The 27716-nt window shown below is 39.1% G+C and overlaps 1 protein-coding gene and 1 long non-coding RNA gene across 2 annotated transcripts; both read right to left on the bottom strand.

The window, feature by feature from the left end:
- Positions 1-742: 742 nt before the first annotated feature.
- On the bottom strand, positions 743-27177 carry LOC115230624. Its single transcript, XM_036499736.1, has 8 exons — positions 27142-27177; positions 11372-11475; positions 9983-10031; positions 8264-8302; positions 6000-6248; positions 5383-5421; positions 2252-2499; positions 743-882 (listed from the first exon to the last, which is right to left on the bottom strand). The coding sequence occupies exons 3-7, from the start codon at positions 10026-10028 to the stop codon at positions 2366-2368; spliced, it is 507 nt and encodes a 168-aa protein (XP_036355629.1). The 5' UTR covers positions 10029-10031; positions 11372-11475; positions 27142-27177; the 3' UTR covers positions 743-882; positions 2252-2365.
- Positions 13674-24517, bottom strand: LOC118761642. Its single transcript, XR_004997533.1, has 3 exons — positions 24239-24517; positions 17609-17696; positions 13674-13949 (listed from the first exon to the last, which is right to left on the bottom strand). It is a non-coding gene; the product is annotated as an uncharacterized LOC118761642 (long non-coding RNA).
- Positions 27178-27716: the final 539 nt, after the last annotated feature.

Raw genomic sequence — 27716 nt, 5'->3', positions numbered from 1 at the left:
GCTTAAGGATTTTGTTCTCGTTGGCTACGGAAGCAGTGACCCTTTGATTATAATTGAAGATATTTATGCTAAAGCAATGGGTATACATATGCAAATGTACCCCACCGACTTTGTTTCTTCATAACTTCTGGAAAAATGGGTATTTTTAAATGAAAATTTTGAGAAATACCTTTAAGAAAGTGTAGATTGCAATTATATTGGAATAGCACATGTTGGTGGGACACCACACATACGCATACACATCACATTCTTTTGCATTCTAAGATTCAGTCAAAATTTTCAAATTTGGAATATTCATGTAATTTTCCATGCTGAATCTGCTACCGCTCACTTTTTCTGGAAAGAATATTTTAAAAAGTGGACCTTTTCTGTTTGTGTTTTTCCCTTCAGCTCCTTCGGTTTCAATTTATTGATTTCAAGTTTAGTGTATTGATGTAGTTTTGTCTGTTAATTATATAAATGAAATTAGTTGTTGTCCTAAATTGATAAATATACAGTTAATAGCTTTTAAGATTTTTAAACTCCCAGTAAAGACGGAGCAGAGTTTTGGAAGAAATATTGCTAAAATATGGATATAATTTATTTTAAAAACCAACTATGCCAATGCAGTCAGTGAAAGTCTTATTCTGATAAACAGAATTATTTCTTCTTTCCAGACATCAGTTGAACCGTCCAACCCATGCTAGCATGGAAAGCAGACGATGATGATGATGATGATGATGAAAAGAACACAAATTGTAGCATTCTTATACTAATGGTTATTTTTAAAATATTTGTAGCCGAAATAAGCGAGTCCAACAAGGATTGCAGCAAGGATCAGTGAGCCAAAAATGATTCCGACAATCTCAAGTGTAGTTAGTCCATGAGGTTTAGGTTTCGGATCTGCAATTGACAAACAATAAAATATATACCTTTTTTTTTAATAAAAAATAGTAATATCTCCCAAGTTTGACCATTTTCATACTAAACTATTAAAAAATACTTTCATTTCTGTTATACAAATTCCATTTCAAAGTGATCTAAAGGAAAAGTCCCCATCAAAATTTCCAGTAACACTATGTTGCACACATGAGCTTGGTTATATAAAGCCTTGTGAGTGGATTTGGTAGACGGAAACTGAAAGAAGCCCGTCGTATATATGTGTGTGTTTGTGTGTCTGTTTGTCCCCCTAGCATTGCTTGACAACCGATGCTGGGGTGTCTACATTCCCGTTACTTAGCGGTTCAGCAGGAGAACCAATTTGGTAGATGGAAACTGAAAGAAGCCCGTCGTATATATGTGTGTGTTTGTGTGTCTGTTTGTCCCCCTAGCATTGCTTGACAACCGATGCTGGGGTGTCTACGTCCCCGTTACTTAGCGGTTCAGCAAGAGAACCAATTTGGTAGATGGAAACTGAAAGAAGCCCGTCGTATATATGTGTGTGTTTGTGTGTCTGTTTGTCCTCCAACATCGCTTGACAACCGTTGCTGGTTTGTCTACATCCCCGTTACTTAGTGGTTCGGCAAAAGAGAACTCATAGAATAAGTACAAAGAATAAATCCTGGGGTTGATTTGCTCGACTAAAGGCGGTGCTCCAGCATGGCCACAGTCAAATGACTGAAACAAGTAAAAAGAGAAAGATAATATAACCTCCACACACACACACCTTGGTATTGACCCCCTCATCCTTTGCCCTTGTGGCAAATAAAAGAAACCCTTATTATATACAACTATCAGCTGAGTCCATTGTGAAGATGGCCCCTCTACTTTCCTTCAACCAGGAAGGGCAACCAGTTTTTATCTGCTCGGGGCCCATGGCAAAAGGGATCATATAGTGGACATGTCTGAAAGGGCTGAAGACCAGCAACTGCCATTTTGTCAAACCCTAATAAACTTTTTCAGGTTTCACTTGAAGAGGAAAATCAGGGTGGAGAGGTAAGTGCTGGCTTCCAAGCAGTTTGTTGAAAGGTGGGTGAGAGAGGTGAGCATTACCTGAGTGAATGGGCCTTCTCTCAGAGTGTACCTGTATATTGGAGAGGAAAGACCGGGAGAGGGCATCCACCCTGGTGGTCAGGGAGACATTGGATTTTGTGGGCTTTCTTTACGTGTGGCCCTTCAAAGTCCCCAAACTATCAGGGATGTTACTTTGACTTTCTTTTATTCTTTGTATGACTTTTTACATGCTAAAACCCACGCTGGACCCTCCCGAATGTTTTCCTTTGTGTTAGCCCTCTGTGGTCAATAAAGAAATTATTATAAATCATTTCCTTACTCTTTATCTCCAAATCAATTCTTCCAATATTAAGGTTGTCATCATCAAATTTCCAAGTCGAACATTTCTCAGTTACTTTTTTGATCCAAAGCTTGGAGGTATCTCCATCCTGTGTCACTTTATAGTCAGGGCCATCAGCGCATGTCTTGTCACATTCATATTTATAATTCTGGCACTTCCAACCACCGGTCGTTTCATGTTCGGTATTGTTATCGAAAGGGTGAGGTTTCTATTGAGCACAGCAATTCCTGAAATAAAGAAATCAGTTAAGAAGTTTGCTTCCAAATCACATGGTCCTGGGTTCAGTCCCACTACACAGCACCTCAGGAAAGTGTCTTCTACTACAGCATCAGCCTTGTGAGTGGATTTTCAAGATGGAAATTGAAAGAAGCCCATTCTATGTATGTGTGTGTGTGTGTATGTGTGCATGTGTATGTATATGTGTGTGTGTGTATATATATATATATATATACATACACACTTGTGTATTTCAAAGACTTGTGAGTGGATTTGATAGATGGAAACTAAAAGAAGCCTATTGTATGTATGTGTGTGTGTATATATATATTTATATGTATGTGTGTATGTGTGTATGTGTGTGTGTATATATCTGCAATTTAAATTCCCAATTCAACTTACTTTCTTCTTCAATTTCAACTCTCGATCGATGCCCGCAGCAAGTTCTTAAAAATTTATCTTACTATTTTTATTCGTTGTTACTACGTTTATTCATACATTGTTACGAAAAAATTTACCTTTTAGGCTACTTTCAAGCCTTCGCCATAACTTGATTTATCTTTCCTATCTCTCTCTCTACAAAATTTAACCTTAGGCTACCTCAAGCCGTAATCCCATCTCTTCCCATCTTTCCGCCATGCGCCCGCCCCCCACCCCCAATACCGGTGAACTCTGTTCTCACCACCACCACCACCAATACCGGTGAACACTGTTCTCACCCCCCACCACCAATACCAGTATACCCTGTTCTCACCATCTACACCGGATACGCCTTACTCATCTACACCGGGTACGCCCTACTCCCTCCCCCTCCACCCACTACCCCTTCTCCTCATATGCTTTCACTGTGAAAAGAGAAGCTGCTAGCGCATAGCTCATCAACTGCCCACCGATCTTACGCTTCCTCCTGACACTGCCTCATTCCGACCACCCCCTTTAGTACCCTCCCGCCTCGTAATATCCTACGTTTTTATTTCAATATCCTACGTTTTTATTTCTTAGGAACCTTCACCAACCCCTTCCTGCCATCGTTCCTCCTTACCCCAACCTTCCCCACTGGTTGCTCCCCTATATTACCCGCCTCAACTGGACCCCCCCTCCCCAACTCAACTCTAGAATATCTGTATTTCTTTCCTCTACCTAATTACGTTACTCAGTGACGATAAATGCTGTGACTACAAAGACCCGGGCTGCTTTCTGCAGCAATTCCACATACCCCCTACCCATTCTAAGTACCCCGGACCCCCAAAGTACCCTGGATCCCCAAAGTACCCCGATCCCCAAAGTACCCCGGACCTCGTTGCCCCCGTGCCGCTGACACGTTAAAATGCTCGAACCGATCGTGACCGATGCCGGACCCTCCGGCCCCTGTGCAGGTGTCACGTAAAAAGCACCCAATCCACTCACGGAGTGGTTGGCGTTAGGAAGGGCATCCAGCCGTAGAAACTCTGCCAGATCAGACTGGAGCCTGGTGCGGCCCCTGGCTTCCCAGACCCGGTCAAACCGTCCAACCCGTGCTAGCGCGGAAAGCGGACGTTAAACGATGATGATGATGATGATGATGATATACATATATATATATAAGACCAACATACCAAGGAATGTCATGCCGAGTCTTGCATGGAAACGGAGCTACAGATAAATTTGAAGTAAAAACAGGAGTTCGACAGGGCTGTATCCTTACACCCTTTTTATTTCTATTAGTTATAGATTGGATTATGAAGGAAACTACGATTGAAAGCCAAACAAGCATTGAATGGACGGATGTGGAAGCTGTAGAAGATCTCGACTTTGCAGATGATAGGGGGCTGCTTTCACAAACATAGCCAAATGCAAAATAAAATGTCAAAATTAGAAGCAATAGCTGCCAAACTAGGATTGAAAGTCAACCTCAAATCAAAAATTATGCACGTTAATGAAGTAAACAATGAATGTATTAAACTAGAAACTGGTGAACAAGAGGATGTAGCCAATTTATGTATTCAGGTAGTAAGATAACGTTTTCAGGTGGCACCGACGAAGATATTAAGGTGAGAATAAGTAAGGCAAGGACCGTTTTTCACCTGTTAAAGAAAGTATGGAGCGCAAGTGTAATTTCAATAAACAACAAAGTAACCTCTCGGAAGAGATGTTCTTCACTCCTGCTCCAGAGCGTCGGCTGCGGGGTCACTCCGAAAAGCTCTATCTGTGACGATTTCATCTCAATCGAAGGAGAGGGCCCTTCTCCATCCGGGTTGCGGTTCCGTGGAATAAGCTGCCGGACGAGATAATGAAGATGCCGACGACCGCTCGGTTCAAAGTCTCCCTTGTCCACAAATGGCCTGAACTCTTTGCATGAACACCACCCTGTACATAACTCCAAGTCCCCCTACATGGCCTTGCTTTTTTGCTTTTTGAGCCCAAAAATTATCTTAACTTAAGTTAAAATTTTTAACACGAACGTAAAAGCGGTGTTATTGTATGGGGCTGAGACATGGCAAACAACAGTTAAATCAAATAAGCAAATAAAACCATTCATCAACAGATGCTTGCGTAGTATACTTAAAATTAGATGGCCCAAACACATAAGCAATATGGAGCTATGGCAATGAACAAATCAAGTTTTGATTAGGGAGCAAATATTTAAGAAAAGGAGGAAGTGGATTGGTAGCACAATTAGAAAAGACACACTAAATGTAGCAAAAAGTGTTTAAAGTGGAACCGGTTGGATGTAAAAAGAAAGGTAGGCCTAAGAACTCCGTGGCGTAGATCAACACAAAAGGAACTAGAGAAAGGAGGACATTCATGGCAGAGTATAAGTACAGAGGCGAAATATTATGCAACATGGAATTCAATTATGAGTGGCCTATACTCCACGTTGGAGGGTCAAATGTAGGAAACAAGAATATATTTACCACTTTGGGTGATCTTGTAAATGTTTGCACTTGAGAAACCTGTAAAAGATGAAAACAAAAATTTTGATTTTGGAAAATTTTGGAAGTCCATTGTGAAGATGGCCCCTCTACTTTCCCTCAACCAGGAAGGGCAACCAGTTTTTATCTGCTCGGGGCCCATGGCAAAGGGGATCATACAGTGGACATGTCTGAAAGGGCTGAAGACCAGCAACTGCCATTTTGTCAAAACCCTAATAAACTTTTTCAGGTTTTACTTGAAGAGGAAAATCAGGGTGGAGAGGTAAGTGCTGGCTTCCAAGCAGTTTGTTGAAAGGTGGGTGAGAGGGGTGAGCATTACCTGAGTGAATGGGCCTTCTCTCAGAGTGTACCTGTATATTGGAGAGGAAAGACTGGGAGAGGGCATCAACCCTGGTGGCCAGGGAGACCTTGGATTTTGTGGGCTTTCTTTACGTGTGGCCCTTCAAAGTCCCCAAACTATCAGGGATGTTACTTTGAATTTCTTTTATTCTTTGTATGACTTTTTACATGCTAAAACCCACACTAGACCCTCCCGAATGTTTTCCTTTGTGTTAGCCCTCTGTGGTCAATAAAGAAATTATTATAAATCATTTCCTTACTCTTTATCTTCAAATCAATGTCTGCAGCATTAAGGTTGTCATCATCAAATCTCCAAGTCAAACATTTCTCAGTTACTTTTTTGATCCAAAGCGTGGAGGTATCTCCATCCTGTGTCACTTTATAGTCAGGGCCATCAGCGCATGTCTTGTCACATTCATATTTATAATTGCGGCACTTCCAAACCACCGGTCGTTTCATATCAGGTATTGTTATCGTAAGGGTGAGACATCCATTGAGCACAGCAATTCCTGAAATAACGAAATCAGTTAAGAAGTTTGCTTCCAAATCACATGGTCCTGGGTTCAGTCCCACTGCAGAGCACCTCGGGAAAGTGTCTTCTACTACAGCATCAGCCTTGTGAGTGGATTTTCTAGATGGAAATTGAAAGAAGCCCATTGTATGTATATGTGTGTGTATGTATATGTGTGTGTATATATATACATACACACTTGTGTGTGTATATATATACATACAAACTTGTGTGTTTCAAAGCCTTGTGAGTGGATTTGATAGATGGAAACTGAAAGAAGCCCATTGTTTATATATATGTATATATATATATATGTAAATAGAAAATTATTATTTCTAAGTCCCTGAATGAGAAACATTCAGTAACATTACTCGAGAGTAAGGATTATTTGCCAGCATAATATGGCAGTCCTAGTTAGGATGATTGTTACTGTTATCTAGCCCTAGGAAACACTGCCTCCAGCTGGGTATATGACACGCTATCTATGTCCTATGGGATGCTAAACTCCCTTGTTTGAAAATATAAGGATGCAGCTAGTGTGTCATATAGCCTGCTGGAGACGATATTTCCTAGGGCTAAGGAACAGTAACAATCGTCCTAACCAGGACTGCCACATTATGTTGGCAAATAATCTCTACCCTAGAGTACTGTTACTCAATGTCTTTTGTTCAGAGATTTAGAAATAATTTTCTATTTGTTAGATCAGAGACTTTGTGTCACTTTGGAAAGTATATATTTTGGACAAGAGTTTAGTGGAGTCATCTGTAGCCGAGCAGTTATTCTGTGCTGATGAAGGGAAATAACCCAGAGACCATTGGTATGCAGATAGATGATGTTTCCTAAGACTAAATTTACAGTATCATTCGTCCTAACCAAGACTGCCACATTATGTTGGCAAATATATATATATATAAGTTCAGCAAAAATTTAGATTCAAATGAATATGGTACTTAATTTAGATGCACCAGAATTTTGTATGGTGTTATCCATAGAAATCCGTGGGGTGATTATAATGAAAATAAGCAATAAGAATGACTCCGGTAATTTGGTACGATCGTTTCGTACTACATCATTTTATTAAATGTTGTAAGTATTACAACAGTTTTAAAATGCTGAACACTCATCAGCCAATTATAGAGGTTTTCTGTTAATACAAAAATGTTCATATCACGTGGCAACATTATAGAGAAGGTAGATATATAGACAAAGATGTGGATTTTAATTTTAAGAACGTATGATGTAGTGGAACAACCAAATCTTAGTACCTCATATGTTCTTAAAATTTAAATCCACATCTTTGTCTATATATCTACCTTCTCTATAATGTTGCCACTTGATTTGATAACTTTTTTATTAATGGAAAACCTCTATAATTGGCTGATGAGTACTCAGCATCTTATAGAGGGATTAGGCTATTATCAGCTCCCGGAAAAGATTTTAACAGGATACTTTTAGAGATGATGAGGACAGCAGTAAAGAAGAAGCTGGATTTAGGAAGAACCGTTCATGTGGAGATCAAACCGCCACTCTTTGTATCATTGTAGAGCAAAGCGCAGAGTGGAATGCACTCTATCTGCGACAATTTCATCTCAATCGAAGAAGAGGGGCCTTCTCCGTCCGGGTTGCGGATCCGTGGAATAAGCTGCCGGACGAGATAGTGAAGATGCTGACGACTGCTTGGTTCAAAGTCTCCCTTGACCACAAATGGCCTGAACTCTTTGCATGAACACCACCCTGTACATAACTCCATGTCCCCCTACATGGCCTTGCTTTTTTGCTTTTTGAGCCCAAAAATTAACTTAACTTACCTTAACTTAGCTTAACTTGGATATAGAAAGAGAGGTAGGCCTAAGAACTAGTGGCGTAGATCAACACAAAAGGAACTAGAGAAAGGGGGACATTCATGGCAGAGTATAAGTACAGAGGTGAAAAATTATGCAACATGGAATTCAATTATGAGTGGCCTATACTCCATGTTGGAGGGTCAAATGTAGGAAAGAAGAATATATTTACCACTTTGGGTGATATTATACTTTTGTGCCCTTGACAAATCTGTAAAAGATGAAAACAAAATTTTTTGATTTTAAGATGAAATAATTCAAAACAATGTGAATAAATGAACATTACATTTCACAGTAATTTGATTGCTAAAGGATTAAAGCAGCCATATCTGTTTTATGTTCTAAGTGGCTGGGTCCAGCCCCTCACACCTACCCTACAATGTCAGTCTAAAAATAAACAATCACATCATCAAAATGTCAAAACTACAAGATAACGAATGATTAATTCAAAAACCAAGTCTAAAGGAGCATTACATTAAACGGAATAAACTAATTGCTAACGAGTTAAAGTAGCCATACCTGGCACAAAGATTCTACCTGTTTCATGTTTAAACTGGTAATGGGTCATCCTTTTACACCTGTCTTACAATGTCATTCTAAAAATGAACGGACAAGGACTGCTATGTAAAGAAGTGCTGATCTCTAACTGCGGAGGCAATCTGTGGAAGAGGTGGACCCTGAAAGGTGCAGGACAAAATGGTGGAACATGAGGGCTTTGGATGTTGAGGCTGACATGTATTGATAAGTGACTGCGACTGCCAAAAAAAAAACTCATATTGCTCAGAAACTGAAAAAATTTGTTCTGAAGGAGTGTAAAATGTTTGGGTTCTCCCCAGGAAATATTGGATACATAAATGAAATTCCCACGTATTTCGATAAACCAGGAAACACTACAGCAGACACAGAGGGAAACGAAGCTGTTAAAGTAAAGACATCTGAGAATTTATTAAATAGTGACGGGTTGTGGTTAAGAAAACGAAGATCATGTCAACAGCAGCCACAACAAACACCAGCATCAAGATCGATAATGAAGAGATTGAAGTGGTTGATGATTTCATCTTCCTTGGCTCCAAAAGAAATCGAGATGGTGACTGCACTCCAGAAATAAGACGGTGGATGGATGGAAGCACTCCGTCGGTTACGACGATGAGGGTTCCGGTTGATCCGAATCAACGGAACAGCCTGCTCGTGAAATTAACGTGTAAGTGGCTGAGCACTCCACAGACACGTGTACCCTTAACGTAGTTCTCGGGGATATTCAGCGTGACACAGAGAGTGACAAGGCCGGCCCTTTGAAATACAGGTACAACAGAAACAGGAAGTAAGAGTGAGAGAAAGTTGTGGTGAAAGAGTACAGCAGGGATCACCACCATCCCCTGCCGGAGCCTCGTGGAGCTTTTAGGTGTTTTCGCTCAATAAACGTGTAAGTGGCTGAGCACTCCACAGACACGTGTACCCTTAACGTAGTTCTTGGGGATATTCAGCGTGACACAGAGAGTGACAAGGCCGGCCCTTTGAAATACAGGTACAACAGAAACAGGAAGTAAGAGTGAGAGAAAGTTGTGGTGAAAGAGTACAGCAGGGATCACCACCATCCCCTGCCGGAGCCTCGTGGAGCTTTAGGTGTTTTCGCTCAATAAACACTCACAACGCCCGGTCTGGGAATCGAAACCGCGAGTCCGCTGCCCTAACCACTGGACCAAATTTTCTTCCATAAAATGCATCATTTCTAAAGCTGTGATGAAAACAAAATTGGGAAAATCCCTACCAAAACAAAGAAAATCCTCCTTATGTGAGTGACCCCATTCCAGACCCCTGTGCACCTGAGTAAGTTTGCCTTAACAAAAATAAGTTATGGAAAGAAATTAAATAAAATATAAATAAAACTTACGGTCAAATGTTACAAACAAATAGCAGAACAAGATCCATTTAGCCATGATCTGAAAAAATAATTTTGAAAAGCTGCAAAATAACAAAGTTTATAGCCCAGGGTCCGAGGCTGGTCAGGCTGAGAAAAACAAACAGTCACAATATCATCAGTCACTCTTTAATAGATTTGTGGTCGAGCCTGTGGCATTGGAGATCTTATTCTTAACTATTTCGAATACTACAGAACGCTGTACAGTAGAGACAAGTGCAGTTTGAACTTGCACAAACACTTTTTGCTACAGCATTTTCACGTCAAAATAAACGTTTTCTGAAGAAAATTCTAAATCATTTGAAACTTCTAACTGTGAACATTCTTCTTACTCTTTACTCTTTTACTTGTTTCAGTCATTTGACTGCGGCCATGCTGGAGCACCACCTTTAGTCGAGCAAATCGAACCTGGGACTTATTCTTTGTAGCCCAGTACTTATTCTATCGGTCTATTTTGCCGAACCGCTAAGTGACGGGGATGTAAACATACCAGCATCGGTTGTGAAGCAATGCTAGTGGGACAAACACAGACACACACATACATATATATATATACATATATATGAAAGGCTTCTTTCAGTTTCCGTCTACCAAATCCACTCACAAGGCATTGGTCGGCCCGGGGCTATAGCAGAAGACACTTGCCCAAGATTCCACGCAGTGGGACTGAACCCGGAACCATGTGGTTGGTAAGCAAGCTACTTACCACACAGCCACTCCTGCACCTTCTTGTATAGTTTTTCTGAAAATCCAACAGTTACAGATCATGTCAGGTTCCCTGAAACTCCATGGTATTTCCTCGCATTTACAAACTTTGTTTTTTTCTTGGACTTTTGAATGACAACCCTCATTCTAGTTCAATGCACTCAAGCACCATAACTCATGTTGCATTCAAAAATCATGCGTCCCCGAAGTCCATCCCCTCCTCACCGTGGTGGGGACACTGGCAACGGGTAGTGTCAGAGCTATGCTGTCGGGAACTTTGGTTCCTGGTAGGGCCACCCAAGGCAGTTTGGTCTGACACCGAGTGGTATTAGGCCCACAACCCGGCAGACGGGGCTCTGGTGAAAATCCTCGGAGTGTCTGTTTCGGCAACCGGCGGCTCCTTGGTCGTTTTGCTTTGGGTTGTCTCTCTCTCTCTCACATCTCCTAATGAGTTTGCAGTAAGTTACAGATATTGATAGAGTCCTGAATTTACATTTTTAATGCTTAAAATAAGGAATAGTTTTCACATTTTGTTTGTTCTTTAATCTATGTCTACATGTAATTCTGTGAAAGTCTGTGTGATGTGCAAGACACAACAGCTAAATCTCCCTCATATATATATCTTGTGTTTTTATGACTATACAATCCAATATTTACAACAGAATCTCTTCTATTTGGACAAACCTTATAGTTGTGGCTTGATGCAATGGGAAGTTTCAAAAACCAACTGGGAAATACAAACAACGAAAAGAACTTAGTTTCTGAAAGAAAAAAATAAAAGATATTATTTTTTAGAATTTTACTGAAAATGTACTGAATTTTTTTAAAATTTAAAAAGTAAAAAGGTTATGAGGGGTTATATGGGGTACTTAAACGAGAATTCCACCAAAAATCAAATTTTCAAACCAGTTTTTTTAATAGCATAAATGTTTTTATGGGGACAAAAATATTGAAAAACATGAATACATGTTAGAATGAGGAAGAAACAAGAAAGGTGGTTGTGGGATGTGTTAGAAACAACAGGCAGATCTCCCTTAAATCACACACCTTCCTTTACTCATAACTTTCTGACAAATGGATATTAATGGATATATCGGAATTTGATGTGAAAAAGTTTTCCGAGGGTGGAGTGAAAAGTTTTGGAAAATTCACATCAGTTGGCTTTATTTCCTCATAACTTTTGGAAAAATGGATATTTCTTTAGTGGAATTTTCTACAAATATCATTCGGATTGTGAAGGTGATGATTGAAAAACCATACATGTTAGAACCAACTGGGAAATACAAGCAAGAAAAGGAAATTAGTTTCTCTACATAAGCTGAAATATAAAATTAAAAAACTATATTTTTGAATATTTTACTGAAAATGTACTGAATTTTTTTTTAAATTCCAAAAAGTTAGAAAAGGTTATGAGGGGTTATATGGGGTTCTTAAACGAGAATTCCACAAAAAATCAAATTTTCAAACCAATTTTTTTTAATAGCATAAATGTTTTTATGGGGATGGCACATAAAAAGCATCATCTGATTGTGATCGTTTGCCAGCCTCGTCTGGCACCTGTGCCGGTGACACGTAAAAAGCACCCACTACACTCACAGAGTGGTTGGCATTAGGAAGGGCATCCAGCCATAGAAACATTGCCAGATCAGACTGGGTCTGGTGCAGCCTTCTGGCTTCCCAGACCCCAGTTGAACCGTCCAACCCATGCTAGCATGGAAAGCGGACGCTAAACGATGATGATGATGATGAATACATGTTAGAACCAACTGGGAAATACAAACAAGAAAAGGAACTTAGTTTCTCTACATAAGCTGAAATATAAAATTAAAAAACTATATTTTTGAATATTTCACTTGAAATGTACTGAATTTTTTTTTAAATTCCAAAAAGTTAGAAAAGGTTATGAGGGGTCATATGGGGTTCTTAAACCAGAATTCCACCAAAAATCAAATTTTCAAACCAATTTCTTTTAATAGCATAAATGCTTTTATGGGGATAAAAATATTGAAATACAAGCAAGAAAAGGAACTTAGTTTCTGTACATAAGCTGAAATACAGAATTAAAAAACTATATTTTTGAATATTTCACTGGAAATGTACTGAATTTATGTTTAAATTCCAAAATGTTAAAAAAGGTTATGAGGGGTCATATGGGGTTCTTAAACGAGAATTCCACCAAAAATCAAATTTTCAAACCAATTGTTTTAATAGCATAAATGTTTTTATGGGGATAAAAATATTGAAATACAAGCAAGAAAAGGAACTTAGTTCTGTACATAAGCTGAAATACAAAATTAAAAAACTATATTTTTGAATATTTCACTGAAAATGTACTGAATTTTTTTTTAAATTCCAAAAAGTTAGAAAATGTTATGAGGGGTTATATGGGGTTCTTAAACAAGAATTCCACAAAAAATCAAATTTTCAAACCAATTTTTTTTAATAGCATAAATGTTTTTATGGGGACGGCACATAAAAAGCACCATCCGATCGTGGCCGTTTGCCAGCCTCCCCTGGCACCTGTGCCGGTGACATGTAAAAAGCACCCACTACACTCATGGAGTGGTTGGTGTTAGGAAGGGCATCCAGCCGTAGAACATTGCCAGATCAGACTGGGCCTGGTGCAGCCTTCTGGCTTCCCAGAGCCCAGTTGAACCGTCCAACCCATGCTAGCATGGAAAGCGGACGCTAAACGATGATGATGATGATGATGAATACATGTTAGAACCAACTGGAAAATACAAACAAGAAAAGGAACTTAGTTTCTCTACATAAGCTGAAATATAAAATTAAAAAACTATATTTTTGAATATTTCACTGGAATGTGCTGAATTTTTTTTTAAATTCCAAAAAGTTAGAAAAGGTTATGAGGGGTCATATGGGGTTCTTAAACCAGAATTCCACCAAAAATCAAATTTTCAAACCAATTTGTTTTAATAGCATAATGTTTTTATGGGGATAAAAATATTGAAATACAAGCAAGAAAAGGAACTTAGTTTCTCTACATAAGCTGAAATATAAAATTAAAAAACTATATTTTTGAATATTTCACTGAAAATGTGCTGAATTTATTTTTAAATTCCAAAAAGTTAAAAAAGGTTATGAGGGGTCATATGGGGTACTTAAACAAGAATTCCACAAAAAATCAAATTTTCAAACCAATTTGTTTTAATAGCATAAATGTTTTTATGGGGATAAAAATATTGAAATACAAGCAAGAAAAGGAACTTAGTTTCTCTACATAAGCTGAAATATAAAATTAAAAAACTATATTTTTGAATATTTCACTGAAAATGTGCTGAATTTATTTTTAAATTCCAAAAAGCTAAAAAAGGTTATGAGGGGTCATATGGGGTTCTTAAACGAGAATTCCACCAAAAATCAAATTTTCAAACCAATTTGTTTTTAATGGTAGAAATTGATCAGGCATGCAATATTATGATGTGTCGATCGTCAGTAGTTCTGACGATAAAAATTTGTTGTTATAATTGCATAATGCAGGATGTAAAAGAGGAAAAATGCATGAAGTTTTAAGGAGATATTTATTTCCCGTTAGAGAGAAAGGCATGTGTAGAGCATGAATGTGGCAGAGATAGCATGTGTGTGTGTATGAATCAAGAGTGCAGATGCATGCGCAAGGCTGTGAAGAAAGGTGCATGCGTGTGTGTATGAATCAAGTGTGCAGATGCATGCGCAAGGCTGTGAAGAAAGGTGCATGCGTGTGTGTATGAATCAAGTGTGCAGATGCATGCGCAAGGCTGTGAAGAAAGGTGCATGCGTGTGTCTATGCAACAATACAAACATTTTCAAAGTGAACAAAAAAAATGTACATTCAAAATATGAATAATAATAATAAGGAACATTCAAAAAGATATGCAAATGGATTTAGCTGCTATAGTGAAACGAATCGTCGAATAATTTGTGCAACGTGGAATGTGCTTCGTGGAATGTGTGCAACACAGAATGTGCTTTGTGGAATGTGCTTCGTGGAATATGTGTAACGTGGAATGTGTGCAACGCGGAATATGTGCATCGTAGGATGCGCTTCATGGAAGATGTGCATTGCAGAATGTGTGCATCGCAGAATGTGCTTCGTGGAATATGTGCAACGTGGAATATATGTATTGTGGAATATGTGCATCAGGGAATGTGCTTTGTGGAATATGTGCATCGTGGAATGCGCTTCGTGGAATATGTGCAACGTGGAATATATGTATTGCGGAATATGTGCATCAGGGAATATATGTATTGTGGAATATGTGCATCGGGGAATGTGCTTTGTGGAATATATGCATCACAGAATGTACTTCGTGGAATATGTGCATCGGGGAATGTGCTTCGTGGAATATATGCATCGCAGAATGTGCTTCGTGGAATATGTGCATCGTGGAATATGTGCATCGGGGAATGTGCTTTGTGGAATATATGCATCACAGAATGTACTTCGTGGAATATGTGCATCGGGGGAATGTGCTTTGTGGAAATATGCATCACAGAATGTGCTTCGTGGAATATGTGCATCGGGGGAATGTGCTTTGTGGAATATATGCATCACAGAATGTGCTTCATGGAATATGTGCATCGGGGAATGTGCTTTGTGGAATATATGCATCACAGAATGTGCTTCATGGAATATGTGCATCGGGGGGGGAATGTGCTTTGTGGAATATATGCATCACAGAATGTGCTTCGTGGAATATATGCATCACAGAATGTGCTTCGTAGAATATATGCATCGCAGAATGTGCTTCGTGGAATATGTGCATCGTGGAATATGTGCATCGGGGAATGTGCTTTGTGGAATATATGCATCACAGAATGTGCTTCGTGGAATATGTGCATCGTGGAATATGTGCATCGGGGAATGTGCTTTGTGGAATATATGCATCGCAGAATGTGCTTCGTGGAATATGTGCATCGTGGAATATGTGCATCGGGGAATGTGCTTTGTGGAATATGTGCATCGTGGAATGCACTTCATGGAATATGTGCAACATGGAATATATGTATTGTGGAATATGTGCATCAGGGAATATGTTCATCGCAGAATGTGCTTCGTGGAATATGTGCTTCGTGGAATGTGTGCATCGTGGAATATGTGTAACTCGTAAACAAATGAAAGTGTGCAGTGCAAACAGAACAATAATAAAATAAGCAAAAATAACAAACTTAGCTGAAAATAGTGTCCTTTGTCTACAGCTGAAAGTGAATAGATGTGCATGCAAATAAAAAGAGTTGCTCAAAGTCTATGTGAGAGACTTACGTCCATGCAAAAGTTCACAAACCATGCAGGGTTTGTACATCAGGATGAGACGAAAAGCGTGTGTGTGCTGAAAAGGTTGCATGTGCGGGCTTCCATATTTTCTTCCAGTTAGTTTCTTGGCATGTAAGCGAATACCTTGTGCGTCGGCTGTGTTGCATTGCAGCGAAGTGCATCGTAGATTGCATTGCAGAATAGTGCTTCCTGTAGCAGATCGATGGAGGGTGCATCATGGTGGTGTCGAAGGTTGTCATTCATTTTCCTTTGGGTTAGCGACTGTAGATGGTCCAGTTCTTTAATTCGAATCAGCATCTAGCATGAAAAGGTATTATTTCTCTTTACACGGGTTCACCAAATTGTTGGTAACATAGGTTCAGAAGGCAGCCAATCTTTTTCCACGGGCTCGCCAGTTTCATCATCATCATCATCATCATCATCGTTTAACGTCTGTTTTCCATGCTAGCATGGGTTGGACGGTTCAACTGGGGTCTGGGAAGCCAGAAGGCTGCACCAGGCTCCAGTCTTATCTGGCAATGTTTCTACAGCTGGATGCCCTTCCTAACGCCAACCACTCCGTGAGTGTAGTGGGTGCTTTTTACGTGCCACCTGCACAGGTGCCAGGCGAGGCTGGCAACGGCCACGGTCGGATTGGTGTATTTTACGTGCCACCGGTACGGAAGGTAGTCGAGGCGGCGCTGGCTTGCAGTTAATCTTTGTGAAGGCTACAATGCTCTTCTTCGGGGCCACAAGTTGTAACGGGTATATTTTTATTAGACTATTTGTAACGATAAAATTTTTAGTTGAAGTTGAGGGTCAGTAATTGTAACGGTAGAAATTGATTAGTAAACAATATTACGATGTGTCGATTGTCAGCATTTGTGACGATGAAAATTTGTTGTTATAATTGCATACTGTAGGATGTCAAAGAGGAACAAGGCATGAAGTTTTAAGGAATATTTATTTATTGTTACATTACCAATAACTTGCATCGACGGGCAGGTTTTGAAAAATCCAAAAGCATGCGAAGTAAAGTTTGTGTTTGTATCCTCTTCATTGTTTAGTAGTAATTCCAGAGAGAGAGATAGAATGATGTTGTAAGAGAACAGAATTAGAGCTAGAGAGAGTTGTAAGGTGTGGGACGTTGTCTCGCAGTTGCTGACAGTAAACTTCATTTCTCCCTCTGAACAAGGTTCTAGCTGGTCAGCCAGACTTTGTTCTCACTGAGTTATCATTGTAGTGGCTAACTTGGTGAGTCATCACCAAAGTGACTGAACTTGTTGTGTTATCACAGGAGTTGACTTACTGATTTTTGCTTGGGGTGTTCTTGCTTTTATAACTAACCAGAAGGATAGATATATCATAGATTTAGTTGGTGGTTTTGTTATCTCTATTCTAGCTTTTGGTGAAGTAGAAAAGGTTAGAAAGGGTCAAGTAGTGAAGACATTATTTCGGCCTAGCTAAAGGCATCTGGAAAATGTAAAACTGCTGTCAGAGAAAAAAAAACCATTGTTCCACCATGGGAAAAGTTTTGTTGCAGTGTTAATTTAAATTCGGCTATGGTGGATCGAATCCACTTCATGCTAGCAAGATCCACTACAAACATTTACAGCAAAATCTCTTTTATTCCAACATACCTTGTACTTATGGCTTGATGCAATGGAAATTTTCAAGAATCAACTGGGAAATGCAAGCAACAAAAGGAACTTAGTTTCTCTACATCAGCTGAAATATAAAATTGAAAAACTTTAGTTTTGAATATTTTACTGAAAATGTACTGAATTTTTTTTTTTTATTCCAAAAAGTTAAAAAAGGTTATGAGGGGTTATATGGGGTTCTTAAACCAGAATTCTACCAAAAATCAAATTTTAAAACCAATTTGTTTTAACAGCATAAATGCTTTTATGGGGACAAAAATATTGAAAAACATGAATACATGTTAGAGTGAGGAAGAAACAAGAAAGGTGGTTGTGGGATGTGTTAGAAACAACAGGCAGATCTCCCTTAAATCACAAACCTTTCTTTACTCATAACTTTCTGACAAATGGATATTAATGGATATATTGGAATTTGTTGTGAAAAAGTTTTCTGAGGGTGGGGTGAAAAGTTTTGGAAAATTCACATCAGTTGGTTTTATTTCCTCATAATTTTTGGAAAAATGGATATTTCTTTAGTGGAATTTTCTACAAATATTATTCGGATTGTGAAGGTGACGATTATATCAGAATTTAATACGTAAACAAAATTTGTGGGCTCACACACATACATAATTACATACACATCGTGAATTGAAACTTGAAATTTTGATAGAAAAATGTTATCTGTCAGTATGTGTGTGTGTGTGTGTGCAAACCCATCTCTTTCTCTCTTGCTTGTTTCAGTCATTTGACTGAGGCCATGCTGGAGCACCGCCTTTAATCGAGCAAATCAACCCCAGGACTTATTCTTTGTAAGCCCAGTACTTATTCTATCGGTCTCTTATGCCGAACCGCTAGGTTTACTCTTTTTACTCTTTTACTTGTTTCAGTCATTTGACTGCGACCATGCTGGAGCACCGCCTTTAATCAAGCAAATCGACCCCAGGACTTATTCTTTGTAAGCCCAGTACTTATTCTATCGGTCTCTTTTGCCGAACTGCTAAGTTACGGGGATGTAAACACACCAGCATCGGTTGTCAAGCAATGCTAGGGGGACAAACACAGACACACAAACACACACATATATACGACAGGCTTCTTTCAGTTTCCGTCTACCAAATCCACTCACAAGGCATTGGTCGGCCCGAGGCTATAGCAGAAGACACTTGCCCAAGATGCCATGCAGTGGGACTGAACCCGGAACCATGTGGTTGGTAAGCAAGCTACTTACCACACAGCCACTCCTGTGCCCATCAATTTTTTTTTTTTTTAGAATAGATTTCAATATAATTGTAATCTACAACATCTGAAGCATATTTGTTGCAAATTTCCTTTAAAAGAATATTCATTTTTCTGGACGATATGAGGAAAGAAAGGTGTATGGACGTGGGGGGGGATGCACTTAAATATAATGAAATTATTGTATACAGTGCTCAGGTGCACCACAACTTGTGTAGATATGCCTTTACTTCTTTCAGCAATTTTACTGTGGCCATGCTGGAGCGTCATCTCAAAGCGATTTAGTCAAACAAATTGACCCCAGGACTTATTTTTAAGCCTAGAACTAATTGTATTGATATCTTTTTGCCGAAACACTAAATTAGGGGGACCTTATCACATCAACACCTGCTGACAAGTGGGGACAGGATGATTAAACAGAGACCAAAGATAAACACACACACACACATAGAAACTGAAAAGAGCCTATCGTGTAAATATATATATATATATACTAGCAGTATCGCCTGGCGTTGCTCGGGTTTGTAAGGGAAATAACTATATAAGCATTTTTAGAGAGTTATAGCCAATAAAATAGCCAAAAAATGCATTAAAAATGGAAAAAAAATGATGGTAAATTTTTTTTTAAATCATTGACTCATCGTAGACATTTTTAGAGAGTTACTTCCCTTATATAATAGCGAAAAAAATGCATTAAAAATGGAAAAAAAATGATGGTAATTTTTTTTTTAAATCGTTGACTCATCGTAGACATTTTTAGAGAGTTACTTCCCTTATATAATAGCGAAAAAAATGATGGTAAATTTTTTTTTAAATCGTAGACGCGTGCTAATACCCAGAAGGGCTTGATATGAATCACGACTATAAGATACCCGGTTTTGGTTAAACTGCACCGCAAAATGTGGGAGTAGTTAGGAATCTAAATCATAGGAGACAGACAGCACACAACCTCTCTTTTATATATAAAGATATAGTACAGAGTGAGATAGGGGTTATGAGTGTAACCCACTATGGGATATCATTTATCCAATATACTGCCAATAAAGTACCCAGAAATGCTAAGAATTGCAATGCAATTCATTTATTGTATTATATGGGCGAAGGTAAAATGTTTTACCTGAAATTCATAATACAAAATAAGAAAATGGAGGAATAGATTTCTTTCAATCATCAACTTCCAGATAATACCAATTCATATAATTTATTAACTAATTAAATAGGAACATCCAAATCCAACAGAATAAGACAGAATAAAACAATATACATCTATAAGTAAGATAATACCATAAAAATAATACACATAAAATGGATCTTAAAGCTGTTTCAGCCTAGGCCTTGAGATATATATATATAAGTAACTCATTTTTAACTGCATATTACCTCAATACATCTGACTAATATGGGCATAATGAGATACCCTTATCTACAGGCTGAAACAGCTGTAAGATCCATTTTATATGTATTATTTTTATGGTATAATCTCATTGATGTATATTGTTTTATTCTGTTTTACTCTGTTGGATTTGGATGTTCCTATTTAATTAGTTAATAAATTATATGAATTGGTATTATCTGTAAGATGATGATTCTAAGGAATCTATTCCTCCTCCTCATCATCATCATTTAGCGTCCGCTTTCCATGCTGGCATGGGTTGGACGGTGCAACTGGGGTCTGGAAGCCAGAAGGCTGCACCAGGCCCAGTCTGATCTGGCAATGTTTCTACAGCTGGATGCCCTTCCTAACGCCAAACACTCTGTGAGTGTAGTGGGTGCTTTTTACGTGCCACTGGCACGGAAGCGAGGCGAGGCTGGCAAACGGCCATGATCGGATGGTGCTTTTTACGTGCCACCGGCACGGAGGCGAAGTGCGGCTGGCAAACGGCCACGATCGGATGGTGCTTTTTACATGCCACTGGCACGGAGGCCAGGCGAGGCTGGCAAACGGCCACGATCGGATGGTGCTTTTTACGCGCCACCGGCACAGAGGCCAGGCGAGGCTGGCAAACGGCCACGATCGTATGGTGCTTTTTACGTGCCACCAGCACAGAGGCCAGTCGGGACGGCGCTGGCAACAGCCACGTTCGGATGGTTCTCTTATGTGCCACCGGCACTGGTATCACATCTACAATTTCCATTCATGTTGATCGATTTTGATTTTTGATTTTGATTTTTCTTATTTTGTATATGTCTATATATATATGTATATACACACATATACTTGTGACAGGCTTCTTTCATTTTCTTTCTACCAAATCCACTCACAAGGCTTTGAGTGCCCCATGGTTTTAGTAGCAAACACCTGATCTAAGAGCCACGCAGTGTGACCGAACCAATGTGGCTGGAATGCAAGCTTCTTACCACACAGCCATCCTAAATCGCTTAAAGAAATAAGCTTCAAAATAAACCTAATTAACAATCTTATTCTTAATTATTTCAAGCTGTTAAAATTAATGATGATGACTGATTGAAATAACGATAATGAAATACCATAAATATATTTTATAAAACGTTTACATTACTTAATTAAAATAAGCTAATTAACAGTCTTATTCTTAATTATTTCAAGCGATCCATTCTAAATTAAAACTACATACACGAATAGGTGCAGGGGTGGCTGTGTGGTAAGTAACTTGTTTACCAGCCACATGGTTCTGGGTTCATTCCACTGCGTGGCACCTTGGGCAAGTGTCTTCTACTATGGCCTCGGGCTGATCAAAGCCTTGTGAGTGGATTTGGTAGACGGAAACTGAAAGAAGCCTGTCGTATATATGTAGGTGTAGGAGTGGCTGTGTGGTAAGTAGCTTGTTTACCAACCACATGGTTCCGGGTTCAGTCCCACTGTGTGACACCTTGGGCAAGTGGCCCCATGTTGACCAAAGCCTTGTGAGTGGATTTGGTAGACGGAAACTGAAAGAAGCCCGTCATATATATATATATATATATATATATATATGTGTATGTTTGTGTGTCTGTGTTTGTCCCCCCAACATAGATTGACAACCGATGCTGGTGTGTTTATGTTCCTGTAACTTAGTGGTTCAGCAAAAGAGACCGATAGAATAAGTACTGTGCTTACGAAGAATAAGTCCAGGGGTCGATTTGCTCAACTGAAGGCGGTGCTCCAGCATGGCCTCAGTCAAATGACCGAAAGAAGTAAAAGAGTAAAAGAGAATAGATAACATAATATTTGGCCACAAGAATTTTTGGAAGGAAATCTTAGTGGAAAGTTAGCCTTAAGGTTGAGCGTACACAATGTGTGTATGTGTGTGTGTGTGCATGCATACATACATAAAAGCATGCGTACGTGAATTCTACACTCTATATTAAGTAGGTACAGTTCAAATGTCAAGTGGTATTATTTAGTTCTGGGAAATTTATGATGCTGAAGTGTTTAGACTTCCGACCTTTTATGTCGAACAAAGTAAATAATTTTTTGGCGACTAGCTAGCGCGGATGCGCGTACAGGGTCCAGTCTTCACGACTAGTGCCTGCCTATCATCCTTTCGGGGTCGATAAATTAAGTACCAGTTACGCACTGGAGTCGATGTAATCGACTTAATACCTATGTCTGTTCTTGTTTGTCCCCTCTATGTTTAGCCCCTTGTGGGTAATAAAGAAATAGATATCATCTTAATTATAGACTAAATAGGTATCATCTTAATTATAGACTAAATAGGTATCATCTTAATTATAGACTCAGCCGACAGCTGTACTCGTCCCAGATGCGATAACACGTATTCTGCGTAACTTATGAAGCTTGACAGCTGCCGACAATGTACAAAAGCGTGCTGGACGGTTTCATCGTCCAAGTAAGTAGTCGATATATATATATAAATAATGAGGGAGATAAATTAATATATATATATATATATACACACTGCAACATAATTTCTTTTCCTCAACAGGCCCTGCCCTATTTAACATTGTCCCGAGGGAGATCAAAGAGGAAAAGGATCCCATCAACTTTAAACGGAGTCTGGATAGATTCCTTCAAAGAATACCAGATAAGCCACCCATAATTGGATACAACTCACCCAACAAGAACTCACTACTTGAACAAAACTTGACTCAAACAGGATTTAGATAATCCTATCAGGTGGTGCTATTAAGTTAGACATGGCCTGGACCAATCCTTGGTCGAAACATATCTAAGTTCTAAGTTTTATATATATATATAATTGCAAACATATAAGGCATGGCCATAATAGGACATCCGACTCACTAGAAAGAGCAGTTAAACTCCAAACCACTAATAGTTGTAATTCTGAAATGGAAAGAGAGATAAAAGGGTAAACGTTTTGGCGATCTTTCGTCTCTAGTAGACCTTTCCGTCGATTTCCTTAAAAAATTTTTTTTTACATATGGACTTGCGGGAACTTTTGAAGTAATGAGAGCGAAAGAGACTAAGAGAAAGCGATTGTATGACGAGGGAAGTTCTTTTGAAGTTACCGAAGCATTGATGTACATGTGGGTGTGTGTTTGATGGGGTGTGTGAGACAGACAGTATGTTGTGTAAGTGAAGTGCTTCTGTTAGTGTGTGTGAAGAGACAGAGAGAGTAATGTGTGAAAGAAAGAGATAACTGAAATTTTGTACTCGGTGTATGTGTATATGTATGTATATTACTTCAAAAGTTCCCGCAAGCCCATATGTAAAAAAAAAATTTTTTTTACGGAAATCGACGGAAAGGTCTACTAGAGACGAAAGATCGCCAAAACGTTTACCCTTTTATTTCTCTTTCCATTTCAGAATTACAACTATTAGTGGTTTGGAGTTTAACTGCTCTTTCTAGTGAGTCGAATGTCCTATTATGACCATCCCTTATATGCTTGAATGTATATTACAGAGTCTATTGACTATGTTTTCTCTCTCACTTGACTGCTGGTAGCGGAGAATTTTTTTCTAGAATTTTTTGCTACCCTAAAATTTATATATATATATATATATATATATATATATATATATATATAATATATATATATATATATATATATATATATATATATATACCGGAGTAAACACATAAATGTGAAACAAGGTGGAAAAAAGAGTACTCAAATACCAGTGGTAGAGTAATATGCTTTATTTTAAGCAGCAGAAAATTCAACAAAATCTGTTACTCTGAGTTTCTCGTTGCCGTTCATGAGACAGTTTTTGCTAGTATGGAGCAAAAACTGTCTGATGTATATGAAAGATAATGAGTGTAGATGTGTGTTTGGGTGTGATTAACTACAAGTAGATACAGCTGAATATGGCGTGATTGCGCGTACATCCGTTATCTTTCATAAACAGGGACACACATCTTTCACTTTCTCCTCTCAGAAGCAAATATCGCCTTCCACTCATCATCAAAATAAAAGAAAATAAAATAATTTTTTACGGGAATTACGAACAATCCGCTGATCAAATTCGACGCTTCTGCAGCCAAAGCCGAAAGATTTCCAGACGTAATTCTTCAGTTTTGGTAAACGACCTCATTCACTGAAACAAACTTCTCTTATGGCACAGACGAAGGGGCGGGACTACTTGAGTATAGACGTCACGGCGCGCGCACTTGTGTAGTCATGCATCCGCAAAGCTAGTCATGACTAGTCGATCCATACTTTGAGTTTTATTGACTTTGTTTTAAAAACATTCACTAACACTAACCCTGACCCTACTTTTAGCCTTTCGTCTTTTTTTCTTAATTGATAAATTAATTTAGGCGAAGTTTCGTATGTCGTAGCTCAGATTTCCGTCGATTTCCGTCGATTTCCGTCGATTTCCGTAAAATACCTTTATTTTTTTACATAAGTAATGAGAGCGAAAGAGACTAAGAGGAAGCGATTTTACGACGAGAAGGTTTCTCTTTGAAGTCGGCCTGTGTGTGTTTGATGGGGTGTGGGAGACAGACAGTATGTTGTGTAAGTGAAGTGCTTCTGTTAGTGTGTGCGAAGAGACAGAGAGTAATGTGTGAAAGAGAGAGATAACTGATTTTTTACTCGGTGTATGTGTATAGTCTGCATGTATGTGTGTGTGTGTGTAAGTGTGTGTGTGTATGTATGGCCGATTCATCGTAATTTTTTACTCGGTGTATGTGTATATGTATGTCTGTCTCTTCGCACACACTAACAGAAGCACTTCACTTACACAACATACTGTCTGTCTCCCACACCCCATCAAACACAACACACACACACACACACATGTACATCAATGCTTCCCCTGGATGGTAACTTCAAAAGAACTTCCCTCGTCATAAAATCGCTTTCTCTTAGTCTCTTTCGCTCTCATTACTTCAAATATTCCCGCAAACCCATATGTAAAAAAATAATAGTTTTTTACGGAAATCGACGGAAACGTGCTACAAGCGTGCTACTACAAACGAAACATTGCCTTTGCCCATAAGTTTCAGTTTCCAGTACGAATTACTTGCTATTTCTATATAAATAAAATACGTAATTTTATTTGGCGTAACTCCAGATGCGTGACCTCCTCGACTTTGGTGCGTCGTAACTTCCAGAAAAATGGATGCAACGAATACTGCTTAGATGCTGTGGTTTTCAACCAGGGTTCCGCGGAACCTTAGGCTTCCGTCAGTACAGTCCAGGGGTTCCGCAAGCTGTTACAAAACTGCTAAAATCGACAGTAATTTTTAATTCTCCTGTGCAGATATGTGTGCATAATAAGACAATTAAATTATTGCACAGGGGTTCCTCGAGCCAGTGGAATGCTTCCTTGGGGTTCCGCTCCAGCAAAAAGGCTGAAAAGCACTGGCTTAGATGCTGTGGATTCAGAGGGAGTGATAGGGAGATAGAGGGATGGAGAAGGTGAAAGAGAGGGAATATGGGTGTGTGCGTTTTCTGTATTTACATTATTGGTAAATGAAGTGGAGAGAGAGAGAGAGTGTGTGTGTGTGTGTGTATAATGGGGAATAGAGGGAGGGAGAAGGTGAAAGAGAGAGAATATGGGTGTGTGTATCTCTCTATATATAAACGGCAGTTTGTCTGTGCGTGTTTCTGTGTGTCTGTTTGCTTGTACCCTCACCCCGACCACGGCTTTCAACCGATTCTGATGAAACTTGACACACACATAGCCCAATGTCATAATTCAAAACTAACGCAGCGAAAATTTTGAAAAGTTTCCCCAGTTCTGAAAAAAATCGATAAATTCGACATGGGGTTGAGAATCAGAAACACGAACCACAAATTGTCTAGGGGACGCAGCTCCATCCTTTTTTGACTCTCAAAAAAATATTTACCATCATTTTTTTCCATTTTTTTGCTATTTTTTGGCTATAACTCTCTAAAAATGCTTTATAGTTATTTCCCTTACAAACCTGAGCAACGCCGGGCGATACAGCTAGTTTTAAAATACAGACACACCCGAATACAGGCACTCTCTCTTTACCTTGTTTCATTTGACTGCGGCCATGCTGGAGCACCGCCTTTAGTCGAGCAAATCGACCCCGGGACTTATTCTTTGTAAGCCCAGTACTTATTCTATCGGTCTCATTTTTGCCGAACCGCTAAGTGACGGGGACGTAAACACACCAACATCGGTTGTCAAGCAATGCTAGGGGGACAAACACAGGCACACAAACACACACACACACACACATATATATATATATATATATATATACGACAGGCTTCTTTCAGTTTCCGTCTACCAAATCCACTCACAAGGCATTGGTCGGCCCGGGGCTATAGCAGAAGACACTTGCCCAAGATGCCACGCAGTGGAACTGAACCCGGTAGAGAAATGCCGAAGGATCGCCCTTATTTTGATGCAAAATTTGTAAACTTTTCTGTTGACAAATATTTTCTTTTCTCTCAGATGTACAGGCTCACACACACACACACACAGTCCTTTATCAAACCATCCAACCCATGCCAGCATGGAAAGTAGATGTTAAAAGATGATGATGATGTATAATGGTTTTTGGTTTTGACAAGTTGTGGTGCACCTGAGCACGGTATACAATAATTCCATTATTATTATTGTTGTTCTTGTTGTTATTATTTTGCTGGAGTTTTTTTCCCTCTGTGAAAATCGTGCAGGTGAAAAGCTTAATAGGGGTGCGGGTGAAATTTCTGAGGTTTCCACCTCACCCCACCCCGATTTCGGGACTCGAAAAAGGATTTTATAGCATATTAGGAGATCATAGGAATTCATAGAAAATGTTGTTCCGATTCAAACCGAAAAGATTCGTTTAATATTTCGAATTACATAATCTTTTACGGAGATACCCAAATCTTTTAAGAGCTTAGGGCCTCGACGGCCCTGCCCAACATTGGAATTTAAAAACACTTACCCGAGAACAAGTATTGCAGTAACGACGACGTAGCATCTGCTGTCGAAGACTAAAAAGAGTGCAAAGTTCGCCACCAATAGAATTAACCACTGCAGCTTCGACGGTTGGGATGTATGGGCGAGGGGGTACTATGTTCAAAAATAAACATCATTAGGTCTCGTACCTTCTCGTACGACACTCGTATACATACTTATTATACATACGGACCCATACAAGCCTATACATATATACAGAGGTGGGCACGGTTAATCTAAAAGTTCACTTCGTTAATTCTTTGGAAAATCAACGGAAGTTACCGTTAAGGTTTATTGAACAAGAGGCATACCTACAGTTTAATACCCCACCGACTTTGTTGCCTCAAAACTTCCAAGAAGTTCATACTTTTTAACGAAACTTTCACCAAAGGCGCATGAGTGGCTGTGTGGTAAGTAGCTTGCTTACCAATCACATGGTTCCGGGTTCATTCCCACTGCTTGACACATTGGGCAAGTGTCTTCCACGGGTCGACCAAAGCATTGTGAGTGGATTTTGTAGATAAAAACAGAACAGGCACACACACACTATGGAAATTACAC

Source organism: Octopus sinensis, unplaced genomic scaffold, assembly GCF_006345805.1.
Source record: "Octopus sinensis unplaced genomic scaffold, ASM634580v1 Contig15947, whole genome shotgun sequence".
Classification (NCBI taxonomy): Eukaryota; Metazoa; Mollusca; class Cephalopoda; order Octopoda; family Octopodidae; genus Octopus; species Octopus sinensis.
This window is presented reverse-complemented; position numbering and strand designations above follow the sequence as displayed.

What these genes read in the sequence shown, in the direction of transcription:
- LOC115230624 (XM_036499736.1), bottom strand. Translation starts at nt 10,028, where the DNA reads ATGGCTAAATGGATCTTGTTCTGCTATTTGTTTGTAACATTTGACC. An exon ending in TTTGTTTGTAACATTTGACC is followed by an intron (nt 8,303 to 9,982) that starts GTAAGTTTTATT and finishes CATCTTTTACAG; the next exon opens with ATTTGTCAAGGGCACAAAAG. An exon ending in GTATAATATCACCCAAAGTG is followed by an intron (nt 6,249 to 8,263) that starts GTAAATATATTC and finishes TCGTTATTTCAG; the next exon opens with GAATTGCTGTGCTCAATGGA.